This window comes from Lissotriton vulgaris, chromosome 2_1 (assembly GCF_964263255.1).
Source record: "Lissotriton vulgaris chromosome 2_1, aLisVul1.2, whole genome shotgun sequence".
NCBI lineage: Eukaryota > Metazoa > Chordata > Amphibia > Caudata > Salamandridae > Lissotriton > Lissotriton vulgaris.
Genome location: NC_141687.1, coordinates 595,763,674 through 595,785,083, shown reverse-complemented (window position 1 = coordinate 595,785,083; position 21,410 = coordinate 595,763,674). Strand labels below are relative to the sequence as shown.

At 42.1% G+C, this 21,410-nt stretch overlaps 1 protein-coding gene across 3 annotated transcripts in view; it reads left to right on the top strand.

The window, feature by feature from the left end:
- Nucleotides 1–21,410, top strand: part of COL16A1 (collagen type XVI alpha 1 chain) — an 831,382-nt gene that overhangs the window by 633,191 nt on the left and 176,781 nt on the right. For 2 of the 3 annotated variants that reach the window (XM_086955640.1, XM_086955639.1), the window contains exons 42-46: nucleotides 429–482; nucleotides 14,810–14,863; nucleotides 15,187–15,225; nucleotides 16,289–16,390; nucleotides 17,040–17,081. In XM_086955640.1, coding sequence (XP_086811766.1) covers nucleotides 429–482; nucleotides 14,810–14,863; nucleotides 15,187–15,225; nucleotides 16,289–16,390; nucleotides 17,040–17,081 — 291 coding nt within the window. The remainder of the gene's footprint in view (nucleotides 1–428; nucleotides 483–14,809; nucleotides 14,864–15,186; nucleotides 15,226–16,288; nucleotides 16,391–17,039; nucleotides 17,082–21,410) is intronic. The other variant, XM_086955641.1, reaches the window with a different exon arrangement.

Genomic DNA, 21,410 nt, shown 5'->3' with positions numbered 1-21,410 from the left:
CTGCTTTAGACTTTAGAAATACGCCTTGTCATTGAAATTGTGGTGATACAGACATCCATGCAGCCAGGTGACATCCCCTTAGAGAATGTATACATACATCCTAGCACCCTCGCACCTACCAGGTTTTGCAGTTCATAAGGCCAATAATATTATATGTTTCAACCCAACCAATGACAAATCAATAAAGACTGAGTTGGTCTGTAATTTTGAAGGCCCTCGGTTCTCTGCCTTCTCCCTGTTTTTCATCTTCCTCCCCTCAATCCTACCAAGTTTGTTCTTTAGGAAAAGATGACCTTTCTGATTAGATTATTTTTTTTATTCCTGAATTCCTTCCTTTACAAGCTGGGCTGCTTTTGCCTCTATTTTTCCAGCTGCTGGAGCTCACCTTGCCTCTTCCTCATTTGTTTTTATTTGTGTCTCTTCTTTAGGGTCCGCCTGGTCCACCTGGCCCCCCAGGTCCTCCTGGGCTACCTGGCAATCAGGTAAGCACGTCAATCGATTGCTTTAGACAGTGACATCTGGGAGCCCAAGATGCAATATTTAATTTCTGCATTATACGTGTGCGTGTTTCCATGGTGACTTTGTAATAGAGCAATTCTGTCATCCACAGGCACACACGTCATACATATGTCAAAACAACTACTCACAACATATACAGTCTGCTTATTACCAGCATGCAAAAGGAGGCATCTTTAGTACTGGAACAAAGAAGGAATGCAAGACCCTTTTAGGACTATGCAGCTTATCTTTCAAACCCACACATGTGTTACCATCATATGTCTAGAACTCGAATACAGTATATAATCATGCTGCCACACACAAGATTCCCTAAATAATTAGTCCCAAACTATTCTCAAACTGTTCACAAGAACCAGTAAAATAATGCAACACCCCTCCCTTTGTAGGCTTTGAACACTGGTGTGAAACTTCATCCAGGCATGCTAAAAAAAGAGGAGCTCATGCCAGTCCCTCCTACGTGGAGCATAGCCATCTACCCAGCGTCCTACATTGGGCACGAGATTGCGCCATGCACTTCCCACCGAACTACATGCCGCGTGTGGGCACGTACGACTTCAGCAAGAAACATTGCTACCAAACACTACCCCTCTTACTGCAACCCTTGACAGCACACAATCAAAGCTGATGCTAATCTGCCATGTATATGAAGAATATACACAGCATCTGCGCTTGACACTCATTACTTATCATGGTATCTCCTAATGGTTCACAGCCTGAAATATTCTTAAACTCTCATCCAAAAGAAAGGTCATAAAAATGTATTCCACAGCAAAACTTTTGTTTCCATTTGTTCAACCATGAAATAAGGTTCGACGCTGGGCCGATATTTAGGCTTTTGAGTTATAGTGGCATTTAGTATTCTTTGAATTTTTCCATCAATTTGAATATTGAGTCTGATTCTGAAAAGGATTGCGGCGCATCTGACAAAAAGTGGCAGATTTATCATGTGCTCCTTCAGGCCATTACTGGACCTGCTGGTGGATGACAATGTAAAAAAAGGCACCAAATGCAATATCCTCAGGGAGAAAACGACACGCTGGTGGATGAGACACTTCTGCTTCTACTAAGACCCGAGATTCACTCAACAAGGCACAGCGACAGAACTGACACCCGCTTTAGAACAAGTGAACCCCTCCCTGTTCTTGCAGAGTTAACTTTACAAAAGATCACCATGGAAATGGTGTAAGAGCTTAGGAAACCCTAGATATAGTGTCCCAACATGGATGTTATGAGAACTATGTGGACACTGACTGCAGTCCTACGTGGAGCCTCATTTTTAGTGGTCTCATGTACTTGCAAATGTCTGACAGCACCTGCAAAGAAAGGCCCCTCACCTAGAAGCTGCCACCACTTTAGTGTAGAAATGTAATCCAGCCTGAGGGACATATGATATATTGCTAACTGTAATGAAGAAGAATGGCGAACCCTGAAATCACTAGGGACCTGGGTGTACAAATGTATAGTTTACACAACAGTGACCTCTAATCTGAAATTAGTAAAGACAAATAAAGTTGAATAGCAGTCAATGCTTGTGTACTGAATAGTTGGAGAACAAGAATCAATACTCAACAATGTGAGATGTGAAAAGATGTTCTTGTTGCTCATACGTCACACACAAGGAATGGAAAACACTCAGTGAAAAATGACCCTAACAAGATAGCAATAGTAATGAGGTTTGTTTGTTAGGGTCATTTCTCACCTTGTGGGATGCACAAAGTTGGCATATTTTTTCACCTCACACACTGTTCAATATTGTTTGCTGTTCTCTAATTATTCAGTAAATAAGCACTGACTGCTATTTTACTTCATTTGTTTGACTAATTTCAGATGAGGAGCCACTATTGTTTTAAATATATTGCCCACCGTGGCCCTGTCATAAGAGTGGACACCGGTGTGCTCAGCAAACTCAAATTCAGTCTAGTAGAGTCGTGCTCAAGTTTTCCTTGGATTGTGATTATTGTTTTTAGTTTGTTATCATTGTGTTTTTTTCTCGCATTAGGTTTTGTTTTGCACAGCCACAGCCTTTTTTTTAATTTTATAGCGATGTCTTTGACGCCTGCTTTGATTTAATGTGTCAATTAAAGCATAGGGTCACATATTTTCAAATGTTGCCTTTGATGTTTAAGCAAAATGGGTGCTTGCTATTGGGGATAAAAGTGGGTACTCTCTGTCGGATGATGTTGAGAGGGATTCAGAAGTGAATATTATCCCCTTAAATGCTGGGCACGTTCACCGGCCGATGGCACCACTACCTCCGTAGTGCTGCCGTCGGCCGTTGAACGTTCGAACTGCACCTGCGCAATGGAACGTCCAGCACTGGAGCTAAACGTTCCATAGCAGCTATGAGGTTATATGTTTCTGGAGACTAATATCCCAGTTCGAGAAAAACAAGTTTTATAGTTGCAATGTTGAGGTGAACTACTGAACTACTGATCCCACTCTCATCGAATCCTCAAGAGAGTGAAGCATATGCTGTCTCTCTCGGTTGCACCTCAATCCATTTTGATAAAAAATCATTCATTAAATGTTCTGGTGAGGCCATTTGTCACATGCAGTGTTGTCTCGTTTTGGTCAACCAATATGTTGCTCGTGAAAATGAAAAACAAACATGAATAAAAAGAAAATAGTAAGTCTTAACATTTGTTCCATATTTAAATTTCAGTTTATAGTGGTTTATTCCAGGTTTTCTCCAACTTACAAAATGTACATTTTAGGTAAAATTTATATGTATGGCTTCAATTTATAGTCCCATAACGTTTTCCATTAACTTTTATTATTGTATTACAAAGGCTTTTTACTTCGAGTCAGTCTGAACGCGCAAGGGCGGTGCACTCAAATGATCTTTCTCTATGATAGAATTTTTTTTTTAACAAAGAACCAGCGGGTTCCCATAACCTTCCTTTAGTTATGGTTTGATGAAAAAATCAATACACTTGAAATCTTTTGCCACCCCTTTAATTAAATAAATATTTATGCTTATGAATGCAACTAGCAGCCCGTCCCGACGTTGTCCGGGTATGAATTGCTGCCGGCCAGTATATTGTTTTGTAGGATTTCGTTTTGATAGCATTTCTTATCTGTGACAGGCCTGTGAAACGCTCCGATTCACAGTGCACTGCTGATGCACTTAAGAGTGCGTGTTCAGTAGTTTCCCTACTTTATTTTTCCTTGCAATATTATATAGCGTGAACTCGACAACATGGCATGAGCACAATTTACATTACAGAAGAACACATTCATTTGTGGTAGGCACGAGGAGACAAAGTGATTTGCCTGGAATCACAGGATGTTGAGCTGATGCTGAGATTCGACCGTAGCTCCCCAGCTCTAAAGTTCACAATTCTAGAATTTGTGGCAGGAGGTGTGTCTAAAAGTGTATGTCGGTGCTGGCCATCAATGATAGAGACCTATGCATTTTTCAAATGGGTGGTGAAAAAATATGAGTATGTTGCTGGAGATGTGGGCCGCCGTGCCACCAATGTAATCACCTGGGAAGGGAAAACACCCATTATTCCACAACTTTCTTTCCGCATAGCATCACTCTGCATACTTTCATTACGAAAGTATCATGACTCCGCAATGCCATTATAACGCGTGACATTACATTTTATATGCTTTTACCACGCATACATTTACAACGAAATTCTAATTGCATGAATGGTAAAAGCATGTTTTTTTTAATGTTTGGATAAGGTAAGTATGGGTATAGGGGTATATGTTTTGGGGTACTGAGGTATATGTTTTGGGGTGTGTGTGTATTTTAAGGGTTCAGATATAGTTTTGGGTTATGGGGTACAGGGGTAGTTTTAGGGTTTAGGGATAGGTATGGGTCTTAGGGTACAGGGGTATTTTTAGGGTTCAGGGTTAGGTTAGGATTTTGGGGTATAGGGGTATTTTTAGCTTTCAGGGGTAGGTTTGGGTTTGGGATACAGGGGTATTTTAAGGGTTCAGGGCTAGGTTTGGGGTTTGGGGAACAGGGGTATTTTTAGGGTTCAGGGCTAGGTTTGGGTTTTGGGGTACAGGGGTATTTTAGGCTTCAGGGTAGGTTTGGGTTTTGGTGTACAGGGTTATTTTTAGGGTGCAGGGCTAGGTTTGGGTTTTGGGGTACAGGGGTATTTTTAGGGTTCAGGGGTAGGTTTGGGTTTTGTGGTAGAGGGGTATTTTAAGGGTTCAGGGCTAGGTTTGGGTTTTGGGGTACAGGGGTATTTTTAGGGTTTAGGGACAGGTTTGGGTTTTGGGGTACAGGGTATATTTATAGGGTTAAGATGGGTTAGTGTTTAAGGGTGTTGGGGTATTTTAAGGAGTAACTGATTATGGGGTGCAGGGGTATTTAAAGGGAGCAGGGTGGGATTAGCACACAATATGAGACATGGCATGAAGGGCGGAACGTACCACACGCCCCCAGCATTTGTCACGCCCACAGCACAACGCAGACACGCCCACAAGGGACTACTTTGCTGGCACAGTTCTTTTACCTTTTAAATGTATATGGTAGGCGTCTGCATAGCCTATGTCCTTCTGCAGCAACTGTCCTTTCCAACGCTGTATTGGGTGTTGTGATTGGTGCTGTGGTTCCTGAGATTACCCGCCTCAAAGGTTTGGGCTCTCTCTTTATTTTATTAGTATGGATTAAGAAACCTAAACAACGAATCACAGTTCAGGAAAAGGCTAACAGCATGAGTATATCCACATAAATAGCCCCCTGTGTATCTCCACTTGTCCCGAAGCAAAGCCATGTCTTAGCCAGCGCTGGGAAGCCTACAGGTATCCATGCACTTTGGAAATCTGCATAGCATGGTATAGAGTATGTCTAGAAGCGCGCTGTTTACACAATGAGGCATCCTGGCATTGACGTGTTAGAGCTATGCTTATAAAACACGGGGATAATCGAATTATTGAGTGATAAGCTAGGTTTTCAGTTTATTTTAATGTTTTCCGACACTTAACTTCGTACGGCCAGTGGAAGTGTATTCCATAGAGAGGGGCAAAGAAAGATAAAGGTTCACCTTGTCTAGCTTTGTTGATCCAAGGGATAATTCGATATTTTTTATTAGCACACGGATATTATGAGTGAGGATGCAGAGTGAGTCTAGATTGCATAGATCCTTGGGCCTCGAATGTGGAAGGTGCTGCACTTTAGAAATAGGGCTTCGATTTGTGAATGCTTCACATTAGGCAACAATTGGAGAGCTGCCAAGGGCTGATATGCAGTGATGACGCAGAGTGTTGAGGAGAAGCCTGGCAGGGGCATTTTGAGTTATTTGCAGATAATAGAGGAGGACTTTAGATTAACCAAAATATAAGGTATTCCTGATTTCTCAAAAGGAGGTTATCAGTGTCCTGTGTTTCTATCAAAATCCATAAAATTTGTTTAAAAAAAAGAAGGTTATTGGAGTCTTTCCGGCAGAATCTGACATAAGATGTAAGGCTTTTCTGAGTGACCTAAGCAAAGCAAATCAATTGATCAATCAACTCAGATTTTTAGAGAGCGGCTAATCACCCGAGAGACTACCCAGGCGCTGGTTCTTGCTGATATTAGTCAAATAGTAGAAGGACAAAACAAGGAAAAAGCTATGAAAGCGAGGGAAAAGCAAGGAGAAAGAACTAAAAAAACAGGGGGAAAGCAAGGAGAAAGTAGTAAAAACGAGGGAAAGCAAGGAGAAGGCACTCAAAAAATGTGGGAAAACCAAGAGGAAAGCACTGAACACTAAGATAAAGCAAGGAGAAGGCACTCAGAAATTGGGGGAAAAGCACACAGAATGCAGTGCAAACGAGGTAAAAGCAAGGAGAAGACACAAAAAATTAGGGAAAAAGCAAGGAGAAAGCAGTGAAAACGTTTAAAAATGTTTTTTAAAAATTGGTATATTTGAAACTTTGACAAGCGTTTAGAATGTCCTATCATCTTTAGACTTGCCTGATGTTTTCTTCTTAAGTAATTGAATATATTTATAGGAGTTGCTTGTATTTTTATGAATCTAAAGTCTTTCTTTTGTTGGCTCAGCAGTTATTATGCGTATTCAAAGTAAAGTGAATGCATTCACACAACCATCTTCATTACAGACTCCACAACTCATCTTTTGTGCAGGATAGGACTTTCTATCAATAGAGACCTTTACTCCTCTTCCTATGTACAGTACAATGTTCAACCTTTCCTTCAAAAGTCACCTCTTCAAAATCCAGATGTGTCCAATGTGTTCATATATATTTGATTTTTTCAGTCCCACATGAGATGTAGGCCCTTCGGGCATGCATCAACAGTCAATGGAACTATGGCGGTAGGGGACATAGAGCAATGCTTTTACCAAATACCTCTCTCCAGCAGTGGGCTTGCTGCAAATCCTCGAGTTATTTTTCATAGAACTGGGTGATGTTAATGACAGCTATTTTTTCAATGTTTCAGGTGAAATTTACTTACATACAGACAGAGTATATTAAAAAATGAAGCAAGCAACAGTCACTGCATAAGAAAACCCAAATGGTTTGCTATTGAAGTCTGTCAAAGAGACAACTCATTTTTTGCAGATCCCGCCGCGTTTGTATTTTGAACTCTCTTAAATGACAAATGAATAACGAAAAATATGCTCCATCTATAACAGGAGACTTGAACCACGTTTGTGACAGAAGACACTGACACATTTGCAATTTTTCGCATACAGACAAAAGATTGAATATGGGTTGGAAATGTCTTTTAATGACTTAGACAAAATGTTTTTTCTACCCGTATTCTTGTCCATGGGTGCAATAAGCAGCTGACTACTTGTGGCCATAATACAGTAAGTGCCCAGGGGGCACAACAGGCATTTGTGCTCGCTTTGCGCACCCCCAGGACACTTTGTTATTACAGAAGGGGGCACAGACGCTTGTTCAGTAATTCCAAAAGCGCTGGCGCAATTAAAGCGCCAGCGCTACCTTCATGAGGCATTCCCTCATATGCACGGGGGCATGCCCTATGCACATGAGGCAATTCCTTTGCCTCTATGCCCGTGCCATATTAGAGACACAGGCACAGAGGCAAAGAAGCTCTCAGGGGGCGCAATCACTGTAAGTACGCCCCCTGAGAGCAGCCCTCTGGAGGAGGAAAAGGGGGTCCTAGTTTTACATTGTAACATCTCTGCACTTTAAAAAATGTTATGGATTCTTGGTGTTGAAGGCTGTGCAACTTGTATGTGACCTTTTTGGAAGGCTAATTTACATTACAGCAGTCTAATCACCCTTGAACTTGGAGAGTTGTATGTTTATCCTCTTGACAAAAGCATTGATTTGAGGAATAACTGTGAGATTTGTGTCAAAATGATTCCTCTGTTCCTGTTCTTCAGTAGGGACAGACCAGGCCAGGCAAATGTGTGAGGAGCAGTCTGATTCATAGCACTATATTTTGAGATGTGGTTCTGTTCAGGGGCAGCAATCATACAGTCATGAAGTGATGAGCATGTTCTAGGCAACTGGTGGTGTTTGCCTGGCTCTCTGGGTGAATTTTAGTGGTGTACATCTTGAAATTCACCCACTATTGCTTAAGCACCTACACAGGAGGTTACAGGCAGGTGTTGATAAACAGGAGGATTCTTGGGAATTATGCCTGACACACCACACATGCACGATCCAGAGCAACAGATTCAGATTTGTTGTATGCGTTTGAGGAGAAAGAAATTCTCAACTTTCATTCAGAAAGGCAAAGAAATATCATTTGTTATGGAGACAATGCAGTCGTTGTTTGACAAAATATCAAAGTGAAAAATATGTGGACAGAATATTGTGTCAAAAATATGGAGAACTAAAGTACCAAGAAGGTAAGTGGAAATAGGTAAGTACAGATTTACTATTCTCAACTCTGCATCTACGTAGATTGAATCATCAAGGTACATATATGTGGAGTTAAGCATAGTAATATATTTCCATGTCTGAGAAACTTACCTTCGCAGTATGATATTTTTGTCCTCAGTATTCTTGACACAATATTTTGTCTACACTAGATGTTTTCTTCGATATTTTGTCCAAACCCCCTATCACTAGCTTGGAAGCTGGTGTCATACTTTAAAGCCTTTTTCTGGTTGTTCTTCAGCGCACTGCTTTATACCACTGAATATAGCATCCTGGCGTTTGAGTTCCTGGAGTCCCATTTTGGAGTGCGTGAATGGTTTACAGAGTATCTCCCATCTTTTTAAGCGGGAAGCCCTCACTCAGGATCCCAATACTAGCTGCACACATAGGGGGATCTTTTTCAAACCATGCGTTAAGTGTCATCTGAAAAGTGTTTTGCAAGTAGCTTTCATATTTGCCATAGCATCTAATAACTGAACAGGTAATTAAATTAATATTCAGCTTGTAATGGGCTGCCACCTCATAAAAGAAGGTATTTATTTTCCAGTTTTTTTACAGGCACCTTCAGCAGAGTTTGCATACCTGTAATGCTAAAATGGTTTATTATTAAGATTTGGAATGGACCGCCTTAGGTTGAGAGACAAAACAACATCTTTATTGACATTTCGCACCAGAAAGGAGCATTCAGGAAGAAGCAGGTTGAACCAATACAGAAGCATGGGTTGTTATATTTTAGAGTAGTAACGTTGGCAGGGTACAAGACAGAGGAGATAAATTACAGGACAACCAGGCAGGGCTTAGCAGAACAGCAATAACATCCATAAATTAGCAATACTCTGGGTGCATAAAACGTTAAATGAGCATGCAACATTAAGAAAACCAGCCTGCTTATTTATGGTAGAGGGAAACTGGCTATAAAATGTAAGAAATATTCCTCACTTTACCTTCAGCCTTGAATTATTCTACTAGTGCCAGTGATGCATACTCCAAGGGAGGCTGGCTAGAAGGAAATCTGCATCTAGCAATTTGCAGATGTAACAGATAATCAATGAAATTCAAAAATATGTTCACACAGGACAAGAGATAATCACTGCATATAAAACATTGACTGGAGGCGAGAGGACCTTGGACACAATTTAAGAACTCACAAGTCGTTAAAATAATGAACACGTGAACACAAATAACATGGCGGAAGCAGAGATGTTGACAAGAAATATAGTACCAATAGGTTGACCACATTCATAGTTTGAGAAGAAAAGGAGGAAGATAAAAGGATATTACATCTGCCTGTACAGGAAATCTAAATGTGGGAAGTATTAAAGAACACTTCTCCTAGTTTCCCCTTAGAAAGAAGAAAAAGCATGAAAACCCTGGACCATGATGAAAAAACAGGCATGGCAAAGCAAATTGAGGCAAACTGAGGCTTGATATGCTTGCTCAGAATTCAGATTTTCAAGCATATCTTGATAAGCAAATCGAGGTTCAAATGTAGCACGTTTAAAGGCGCATGCGCACTACATTTAATTGTGATATTTTCAGAGGGCCAATGGTCAACCCACTTAAGACTTTTCAAGAGGGGCAAGTAAACTGCAGGTATTGCACCACACAGCTGGTGTTTGCGGTGCTAGGAGTACAAATCGAGTTTTACACTAGAATTAAATGACAGGGTGGGGGGGCTGGCATTTAACAGCGGTAGGGGGGGCTAGTTGTGGGGGAGAGGGAGGGAGGAGGGAATGAAAAAAACATTAATAACACGTACCTGTTGCTGCCACCTCTCGTTCCCCTTTGCCCGCTTCCAGGGCAGGAAGCAGGAAGCTCCCAGGCGTTCTATAGCCAATCACAAACCTGAAATGCAACGTTGTGGTTTAGTGCTCAGCAAGGGAATGGGAGCCCTGGGCATGTTCTGCACACAGGCTGTAATGCAGCCTGAGGCAGAAAATCCAAAGTGCACATGAAGCTTTGGCCAGCCCGAACAGCCAACCAAAGCGTCTTGCACAATTGGAGTGGGCAAACCACTCCTGCCTTGAGAGCAGAGCAGCCTGCCCCTACCCAGCTGAGCAAGGATGGAAAATAAAATGATTAAGTGACTTGCCCAGACTCATAGGATGTTGAGCCAACGCCAAGACTTGAACCTAGAACCCCAGGGTTGAGAAGTTGGCCTGGCATATGCTATCCACTATTCTAGTGGGCACCTTGCACCAGTCCAAACGACCCTTATTGATGGTAGGTTTGAAGACAACTTTTATAGAAAGCTATCGTAGTGGTAGCTGTGGAGAGCAGCCTTCAGGCTACGTCTTGAAGGAATGTAAAAGCAGCATGTTTTACCAGTCTATAATCTCATGAATGACCAAATGAAAAGAGAACCACCCCAGGTATATATAAAAGATATATGTATTTATTCTAAACACATCCCTCTAGTCTCTTTATGAGGCTAGAGGCAAAAGTACACAAGTTAAACTTAATTAGCTCACAGTAAATTAGCACAGTATATGTTTTGCCCTAGGGGCCTCACAAACCATATACTAAGAAAGTGGTAAAAGTACCGCTGTGAACATAGAGACAAGGCCTAAGGCCTGTAGAACCGCTGGGGCAGCCAGGAAACACCCAAGGTAGGGATGCAGGAGACCCACATGGGACACGTTCAGTGTCTAAACACAACCGCGAATCACCATTGACTTCTATGGAGAAAGTTGCGGTTAGATTTTTAAAGATTAAGGACACTTAGGAGTGGACTAGGAACAAACCCCTTCAGTACTGGACAGTTCGAGAGTCAAGACCCACGGAGGCACCGAAGTACTCGGGTTACCTCACCCAGGGAAGCTGGGTGCATAGGTGTCTTTGCGTGTCAAGTTTCGTTGTTGTTTCCTATGGAGAGCTGCAAAGAAGTGCTACAGGCGAACAGATGAAAAGTGTCTGGATGGATCCAAGGGTGATTCAAGATCTGAAGAAACTGAAAGCAGAAAGAAACTTACTGCATCCCTGGTCACTAGCCAGTGACCAGGGATGCAGTAAGAAGATGCCCACTGATGTCGGGTGATTTCAGGTGCAGGAGGTGAAGCTTGACTCTTCAGCCACTGAGGACCAGGAGGTGTCGACGACAACCAGGAGCTGGATTCGAGCTGTCCCATGTTGGATGTCGAGTGCTGCAGCTTTGGTATCTGGATTAGACCCAAGAAGCCTTGGCAACAGCAACCCACGCAGAATGCAGAGATTGGCTTTGGAGCAGGCCAGCAAGGTCTGAGGGACTCACCCTTTGGAGGGGAGTCAGGGCACGTCTGGAGCAACCAGGGAAACCCAAGAAACAAAAGAGTTACCTTTGTGGGGATCGAGAAGGGGCCTCGAGCAGAAATGCTAGAAGCAGGCCCATTGCTTAGAGACTTTGAACCCAGCCAGATGGAAATGCTGTACAGGCAGTTATGGAAAACCTCAAGTGGAGATGGAATTGAATGAACAGTTAAATTGAGCTGAGTATTGCCATCAAATTAAGTAAATTAATGCTATAAGATCTGATCAGTCGAGCCAAAGGTCTCAAGTAGAGTTTAAACAATGTCACACTGAGAGAGTATCCCTGCATTACCCCCTGTCTAACTGAATTTACAGTGAACAGAAAGGCAGGAGAGGGATGGCCAGATAAAACGTACGCTAATTCAAAGCCAGGCCTCCGACACTGACCTCTGTTAGCATAGTCACCATGATATTTTGACTTACTTTATCAAAGGCAACAGGCAGCTCAAGTAGTACTTGGACCACTAAATGGCCTTTGTCTACTATGATTCTAAGATAATCCAGCGCAGAGACCAGCTCTGATTCGGCTCCGATGGCGGGGCAAAAGCCCGATTGAGCTGCGTCCAAAGGAGAGTGGTGCTCCAAGAATTCAGAAAGAAGTTTGTTGGCATGTTTTTTCAAGATCATGCCAGGAAAGTGTAGGAGGGTGATTGGTCGAAAATGACTGAGAATATAGAGGTCTGCTGTGGGTTTCTTTAAGAGTGGGACCACCTTAGCATTTTTCCATTGGCTAGCGAATGGTTACATATGGCCCATAATGAAGATAATTCATAAGTCTGATAATTCCACCCAGACCTTAGGGGGGACACGGTTTAGGAGGGAGATAGAGAGGATGGAATTGGCAATATTCACAAATACCTTTTCTGACATCTGCCTGAAGTTATCCAGATATGGCATAGGTACCCGAAGCAGATATGCGTAGGTTGTCACTAAGAGCATTTAGTCAACTGGTGGTTGACTGCTGAGATGATATTCAGAACTTTATTCTCAAAGAAATCAGGGTAATTGTCATACAACATTTTTGAAGGAGCAGCAGATTGTGAAGTGGAATCAAGTGAGGTTTGTAGGAGTCAATTTTTCCACAGCGTCCTCCTTTTCAGATATATTAGTACTCCCTTCTGTATACTGTGTCCTTTAGTTTCCATATGAAGCGTATATCTTCTGGCATTTCTGAAATCATTCAGATGTCGAGTTTAAAAGTTCCTCTCCAAAGGCTTTTATAAATTAGAGATTTACCTTTCATGTTTGGAAAGGCAGTAGGATCGCTGCACATTAAATTATATTTCAAACTTGTAACAGTGATGAATCCACGAATGCAACCAGCTGACCACTAAAACAGAAGAATTGTCCAGCAATACCCATAATAGGCGTTTGTTATTTACAGCCAAGGTGGCATATGTAGTATCTCTCGCACACATCTCTATCTGAGAAATCAAAAGGGTTTGCATAATCATGCCTGACAACACATATCTTACTCAGCATTCCTCACTCACCACACTGTACATCTCACGAAAACGACTTAATGCTTGCACCTTATCTTTTCTACATGTTTTCACTTTTTGCACCTTTCCCCAAACTACTGTATTTATTCAAGGACTTTTGTATGGTGCGAAATATGTTGCCCTGCAGCTGCTTCGGAGCATTAGATGGTGCTAGGTGTAAATCTTAGATTCAGTCCAACCAAAGAAACTTGAGGAGGCTCAGATGATTCCTGAAAAAGAACAGGGAGACCTTTTGTTTTAAAATATTTTATTAGCATTTTTCACAACAGAAAACAGGATGTCAACTACCAGAAAATGATATAGAGTGTTGCAATCATGCTGCAATCCCACTCAGGTTAAATAGGAACTGAGCACGCACCGAGCTCTCCCACCATATGCAGTACATACCACAGCATGGCACCACTGGGTCTGTAATCAGGAAGGGCCTCTGTGTGTTTCCATCTGGACCCGGTCCGCTGATGAATATAGAGGCAACCTCTAGCTTTATTCCTGTCCTCCTCTGCCAAGGTGCATTAGAACCCAGAGACTTGAGTCCTTCGTGTTGAGAGATTTCCAGGGTATCAGGTTCTTGGGAAGATATTTTTTGGTAGCAGGTTCCAGTCTCGAGATAGGGAGGAGTAGGCCCGTACAAGCATCAACGTGCCAAAAACATCTTTGAAAAGAGTTTTTAGAAGTCTTTACTAAATTTGGGGTAGGTAGATTGACCTCTCAAGACGCAGCCGATCGTTGAGAGGTTCACTCCATGCCTTCCTCTCCATGTCTTATTCCTCCATGCCTTATTCTTCCTGTCTCCCTCATCCTCTCTAACACCACAGCTTACTACCAATGCATTACTCTCCGTGTTTTACTCCACATACCTAATTCCTACAACTTGCTTCCTATGCCTTATCCCTCAACTTACTTCCTATGCTTTACTCCTAATCAATCTTTAAGAAAATCCTTGAATGCAGTTCCAGTTTCAAAATCTATTTTGTTCAAACATCTGTTTGATAGTATCTGCCATTTCATTTGGAGCATCAGGGAGCCCCCAATATTTCTTTTCATCTTATTTCTGTGCTCTTCTGGTTCATGAATATCCTCCTACTGTTTCTGAACCACTTACCCTTTCATGTAAGAGATGCACTTGAGCTAGAACCTTTGTGAAAATTTGTAAGGATGGTATTTCATCAAAACGCGTCTTCGAACGCACACATCGCAGCACTCATGCTTCTTTTTAAGAAAGTTTTAGTGAGATCTTTTTTGCATCAACTATAATCCCCATTGGGTGCCAATCTGAGATAGTCTTCTGATACAGGCAGAATGCTTAGCTCTGGTGTTTAATCTGTTTCCACTCACTTTTTAACATGTGCAATTCAAAATCCTTTGCAAGTCCACCCATTAGCATGCAATAAACACAACTGCATTGCTCCCCACCTTCAATACGCTCCAGCTACACTCTTTATTACATGCATTATACACTGTCATGCACCTACCTTCCTTATGCATGAAAGTTATGATAACATGCTGCTCTCCACTTATTGCATGTTGCTACAAATAATATGTACTTTTTAGAGCATTGATGTAGAATAGGTGACCAGAGTGAGATGGGGAATTGGAGCTATGTAGAGAGAGAATGTGAGGGAAAGATGGCAGACCAGAGCTGTGTAGAAGAATTTATATCTTCCAGATCTTTTTATTGGCTTTAGGGAATTCCCGGACACAATGGCATGCCAGGACAACCTGGGGTACCTGGAGATTTGGTAGGTATAAGACAGGTTTGATCTATGTGTGTCAGCCCGTCTTTCTACCTGTTGCTCCAGTGTCTGTGCTTGCTTACATTCCTGCCCCCACCTGTGAGTAGTGAGCTCTCGTGAAGGTAGTACATAGGAACTGGTTATAAAAAAAACAAGTGGAAAAAGGTCCTACGCTTTATAGAAATGTGGTCTGCTCCCCTCCCCTGCCACTCGCCATGCTTCTGACTGCTTGTCAAGGGTGTTTGTTCCAGAAACAGTATTCAACTCGCACTCTGAAAGTTCTTTTTTGATTATCACCTGGGATTCTTCTTTCCTGTTTTCTGTTTTAGGGTCCGCTGGCAGCTGAGGGGACCATTGACATCCTGAAGGTAAGCTCTCACCTCTTGTGATGGGTAAGATTGGGATCTAGTAGAAAGAAATTGCTGGAACGGATGAGAGCGCTAGGTGGTTGGCATGCTGGGCGGGAGAACGGTTGCCTTCTTATATCCCTATAGCCCTCCATGACTCCTGTTATGGAAATTTGAACCACTACCACCTCACAGAAAAGGCATGAATCATATTTTATTGTATGAGAAGAGCAAGCAAAACGTTCAGTGCTCCCTATCTAGCAGAATATCTCATTCCCCTACTTCCTCATACAGTAGTATGCCTGATATGTCTCTGTGTTGATTATGAAGTTATTCCCTATGCTACACTTCCATTGACAACGACATGCTCTGTACGTCCACATAGAGCAGAATAATTATGGCTTGCGTCATTATCATTACTCCACATGGGACATCACGTCCTGTGCCCAGACAGCGGAACAAATCACATCTGTTTGGTGCACCATTTATGAGAGGACATCACGCTCTGCAGTGCCTCATCTAACATCGTCTTCATGCTCTGTGATGTCGACACGTGGAGGTAGTCTTCATGCTCTGTGATGTGGACACGAGGAGGTAGTCTTCATGCTCTGTGATGTGGACACGAGGAGGTAGTCTCATGTCCTGTTTAATGGAAGATAAGGTGAAGGTCTGAACCCATCTGCTTCTCAACACAATGACAAAAGGTTTCAGGCTTTCTATTGCCCACCATAGCGAGCCGGGGCTCACACACTCCATCATTCCTAACGCATTGAAAGGGGTGATTCTCTGGAATGCTCAATAGAGTGAAAGAAGGACTCCTGATTTGTTATATCTCTGAAGACGGAGAACAACACTGCGATTCAGAAACGTCACAGCATTGAAGCTAGATGGTGCAGGTGATATAGGTTAAGCATCCCCTCCAGATCACTATTTCAAATACTCCTGATGAAGTTCGTTCTCTGTGTGATAAACTTTTGTCAAATTCTAGGGTTTTGTTTGACAATGTATTTCACATTTATAGATGATGGTAATGCTCATGTATTGATGCCATGATAACTGAGTATTATCTTTTCAATTTTCCTAGAACATCTGTGGCGACTGTGCTCACGTACCAAATGGCAATGTGAAAGGAGAAAAAGGGGACAGAGGTCGACCTGGAGTCCCTGGCTTGGAGAACTGTGAGAAGGTATGTATCTGCCAACCATTCTACTCCTTCATTAGAGGGAAACACCAGGAGTGTAAAGCCCAGTATTATCGGTGACTGCACCTGTCTCAGATGGTGATGTTATAGATCCTAGTGGTCCCCACAGTAGCGTTAATGATAGAGGTGTGTGCTATGAGGGTATGTTCAGCAATGTTGTTATTGTTTATGATGGTGCGGGTGATGTTCGTGATAGCCTCCGCATCTGCAGATGGGTTTTTGGGAAAAATGTATATCCCCGGTTGGTGTTAGAGGTGGTGATGACGTCGGTCTAGTGATAGCAGAGCACGTTGTTTAGAGGTGGTTCTGGGAGTGAAGGCTGTATTGTGAGTGGTAATCTTGGTAGGGAAAGGTGTTCATGAATGGGTGATATTACTAAGGCCTTCCTGGTGGTGATGTTAGTGGTTCCTGTAGTCTTGTTTGTGCAAGTGATGAAGGTGATACTGGTGGCATTGATGATGTTTGTAGTGGTTGCAGTGATGGTGATAGCAGTGGGGATATTGACAGTGGCAATTGTTTATGATGTTGTTTGTACTAGTAGTCATCACATTTATATTGCTCCTATCAGTGATTGTGACTGCAGGTTCTCTGTATTAAGTGCATGAACACTGACTGCGCTCTCCCTTTCTTGCAGTGTCTCACTGAGTTCCCCAACTCTAACCTACAAGAGGCTCAAGTGAGTATTTTGCATTGAATTGAAGTCTCCTTTCTTAAAACTGTCATGTTGACTTAGTGCAAGACCTATACAGATTTCTTTTTTCTGAACCTAAGGGCCAACTTACATGCATAGCCTCTGTACTCTGCTAAACTAAGCCTTGTAAAGATTTAGTGCCAGCATAACACCCTGCTCACCACTTTGCCATCTTGTCATTGTGAATTTGAAACTGGTACTTGTTTGAACTGCCTCAGAAAATCAAATGCCGAAATGCTACTCCTGAGGGGTAGAACCTGCAACCCGTGTAAGTAAGAGGTCATACAGCTAAACGGTAACTGTCTGTGATATGCACTCTTTGTGTTCAACATCAGTCTTGTGGGGAAATGTATCTCCAAAAGAAATGCATTACTCAATCCCATGAGTTTTATGTCCCCGGAAGTTCATAATGGAAGCTGATGTCTACCAGAAAACCTCTCCCAACCCACAGTTTCTGTGTTTCTCCAACGCTAACAACATGTTTTTATGTTACATCCGGCCATGATTTCAGTTCCTTATCAATCCCATCCAATTTACTGAAACCCAACTGGCACATCTGTCCAAGTAACAGCTTTCAAATCTACGTATTCATCATTTACTCTGAGCCTCTTTCAGACTTATGCTGTCTAAGTCTACTGTCTCCGCCATTTCTGATGCTTTCTTCTACCTACAACTAGAAGTTTCAATCTCTGGTGATGCTTTAACCTGTACCAAAGGAGTGGTCTCCACGCATGCCCTTTTCAGTGTTTCTATGCATTGTACAGGGCACAGGTCTCCATGAGCACTGTCTCTGTTGTTACCTTGCCCTGTACTCAATTAGCAAGCTACATGTCTGCCTTCTAAGGTTGTTTTATGTCACCTATGCTTCTGTCTGTTATCACTTCTTCTCTGTTTAATATGAATTTAATTTACCTCCATTCAAGAGTATCCTTAATGGAACTGCATTCCTCTGAAAGCACTAGTTCCCTTTTTGCTTCCGTTGCATACCGAACTTGGATTCTTCGACAAGTTGGTATTGGCTGTACCTGTGTTCCTTAATTGATTTTTTTTTCTTAAATCTGTTTTTATTGATTTAAAAAAAAACATTTTTCAGTGTTGTAATATCACACTGTTTATAATAATTGTGCATACATTATAAAGTAAAGTACATTAAGACAGTTTTAGTATATACAGTAGGTGAGATATCCTTTAATATAGGAACACGAACATTTGAGAACACAGCAACATTTTCAAATGACCGGCCTGGGGGGAGAGTCTTGTCGATGTTCGGCATTTTGGGGTACGTTTCTTAGTTTTGTTGTTGGTGTTAGTATGATTACATATCATATGAAACATCTCCTCAGCGTTAGGCGTGCCGCTGGCGCACCTGTGTTTCTTAATTGATGACAATTCATACGATGGATTACTGTAGTTTTGGTGGCATTCACGCTTTACTCCTAATCATTTAAATCATGTCTTGCAAGTATTTTTTACTGGGTGTAAGGCTGAGATTTCCCAACAAACAATGAGGTGTACCCAACTAAAAAGGATAGGGGGAGAGGGTGCTGATGCCATTGGACGATGGTAATTCACTGGTTAGGTGCATTCGTTTTTAGTTTTTGGGGAAAGTAATGCCATCCAGTGAAGGACCTGTAGGATAGCATGGATTATGTTCAGTGGTGGATGTTGACATTTGAAAGTGGTGGAACGTAAAACGTTGGGTGTGACTTTTATTTAGCAAGCAATGCGAGCAAGCTTAATGGACGAAAATTCCTGAGAATTAAACTGAAAAACAGATTGACAGATGGTGCATTTTAAAGCAAATGAATTTAGTGATAAAACAAGGCTTAAAAAGCAGTGGGAACGTATAGTCTCGAAATAATAAACACATTAAATTATATATATATATATATATATATATATATATATATATATATATATATATATATATACATTCAACAGTTAATCTTATGTACAATGCAAGTTAAGTCACAATCTAAGTACAGGAGAGAAGCAAAACCAACTCACCCCACACTGAAGGGGTATGGAGTATACCATGCAATATAAGCAGCTTTGACAGTAGAATACCAGATATTGTATTATAGTGCCACATTTATTAATGCATTATTTTCAAAACTAGCCATACAAGAGGCAGAGTGTATTTGCTTCAGTTAAATATTAAACCAAATAGCACATCAATCAGAGCAGTGCAATGGTGCATCAGCCTTTCCAGATTACATACATTTCCCTCGTGTCATGGCGATTTTGCGCTGACAATTGCCAGATTTTGCGGACTGCGCCATGCTAGCGCAACTTTATACCTGGATTAGCCTGCCTGGTAAATTGAGGATACAAAAGCAATATTTGCACTGGTAGGCCTGTTCTAATGTCAGTGGGAATTTACCCGAGCTTGCACCAGTGAAGCATATGTATTCTTGCCCAATTCTGACAAAACAGACACTTCATAAGAAAGTATATTATGCCCGAAAGCAGAGGGCAGCCAGTTAAGCAGCGGACCTCTTTGAGTCGCATCTTACAAAAAACCCCAAACACACCTCACTGTATTTCCCCTACCTAAACCCACGTAAAGAGTAGGTCTCGGGAAACGAATGTGACCTTGGGTCCACCCTGCATCCCTCTGTAGGAAATGGATAAGAGGTTGTGAATGATTCTTGTAGAAGCCCAGCAACGTTCTAGGATACCTCAGTGAGTTATAAGCGTAACGCTGTAATAGCATGTCACTAGTTCAACTCACAAGAAGCCATGGCTAACTCAGTGGTTCATGCTGCTGAGGCGGATAGTACTGCTAACTTGGCTGATAGTTGCACTTGTATACCGTGCAATTACAAAAATGTAAAACTGAGGTTGCAGGTGGTATATAGAAAACAAATGTTATAATCAGATGGGCTCTGTCTCTTCTCCATGAGTGACTCATGGAACTAAAGCTCTATTGAGATATGCAGCTGTCTGCCATGGGTTATAGTCCCATTCAAAACTGCTCAACTTTTCACTTGCTATTTTTAAATAAATTCCTGATTGAGGATCACGTTGGGGTAAGGATGTGAACTGGTGCATGAGCTTTGCGTTCTTTTATTTGGGGTTCAGCAATTTCCCCGGTGCAAAAACATGAGTGGAAGCAGCTGTTATAAACAGAGTTGTGTTAAAGCACTTACAGGTGTGCACCTATCCACCATATACCCTAATATTTAGTGAATCTCAACCCTAATTAGTAGGCCATTCAGAACATCTATGTGGAAGTTAAGCCACTGAACAAAAAGATCTGCTTTAAGGAAGAGTGCATCTGCGTTAAGTTCTTCCTGACAGAATAGTAGCCTGACTCTGGTGCCCTCCTCAGCTTCCTGTGAAGACTTCTGGCTGAAGGCAGGGAGCTATTTACAGACACAGTAAAGAATGCATGGCATTCAAACATAAAATATCAAGTATCTTCCCAGTTCACCCACCCTAACATCAGTGCTAGCTGTGACTGTGGTGTGGACATGGAATATGTGACAATATCCAGCTCACCCCCCCACCCCCACCACCACCAACATCCAATGCAATTCATATCTGGGGCAGAATGCAAGTGGTGTCCCTCTTGGTTCTTTGCAAGCTCCTGTCTGTCTGTGTATGTATTTATCCCTGGTGTTGTGTGCACATAAAAGTGAAAGTCATGAGGAATCCACGGGGGTCCGGGTGCCCAACGTAGGCACAGACAGCTTTTTTACGGTGTTTGTGAAGGTGTACGGATATTTTCCAAACTTTAAGTTATGGGGTTTTTCCGTTTTGCACATTTTCTTATTTAAAGCTAGGGAGGAGAGGAGAGGGGGGAGAGGTGCGACCGCGCACTGTGACAGGGCCGGTTTACGGCCGTTTTTTTTACAGGGCCGTTTTTGCAGCATAACGGCCCTGTAACAAAAACGGCCCCAGGGGCCCAAAATCGGCCCCCAACCATGCGGCCCACCGGGGGATATCCCGGTGCCCTCAACGGCCAGTCCGGGCCTGCCCACAGTACTTGCACGTGAAACAAGTTATTCTACTGGCAGCGAAAACACTCGAGTATTTAGAGATCCCACACCGAGCAAAGGACGTGGTTCTTGAAGAAAGTTTAAGAAAGAATACAAAATTTTCTAGCTATCGCGACAAGAATTTTAGATTCTATTAAGGACACGGAGGCGAGGATTATGCTTTCTCATTTCTTTACTGCAACAACAGCAGCCAATGAAAATGAAAGTACACATGTAAAAAATAACATTTCTCATGAGGCTTTGAACCACGCCTCTCTTACAACAACCAATCACAAAGGTATCATGTCTATAAATCCTGGAGACACTAGTC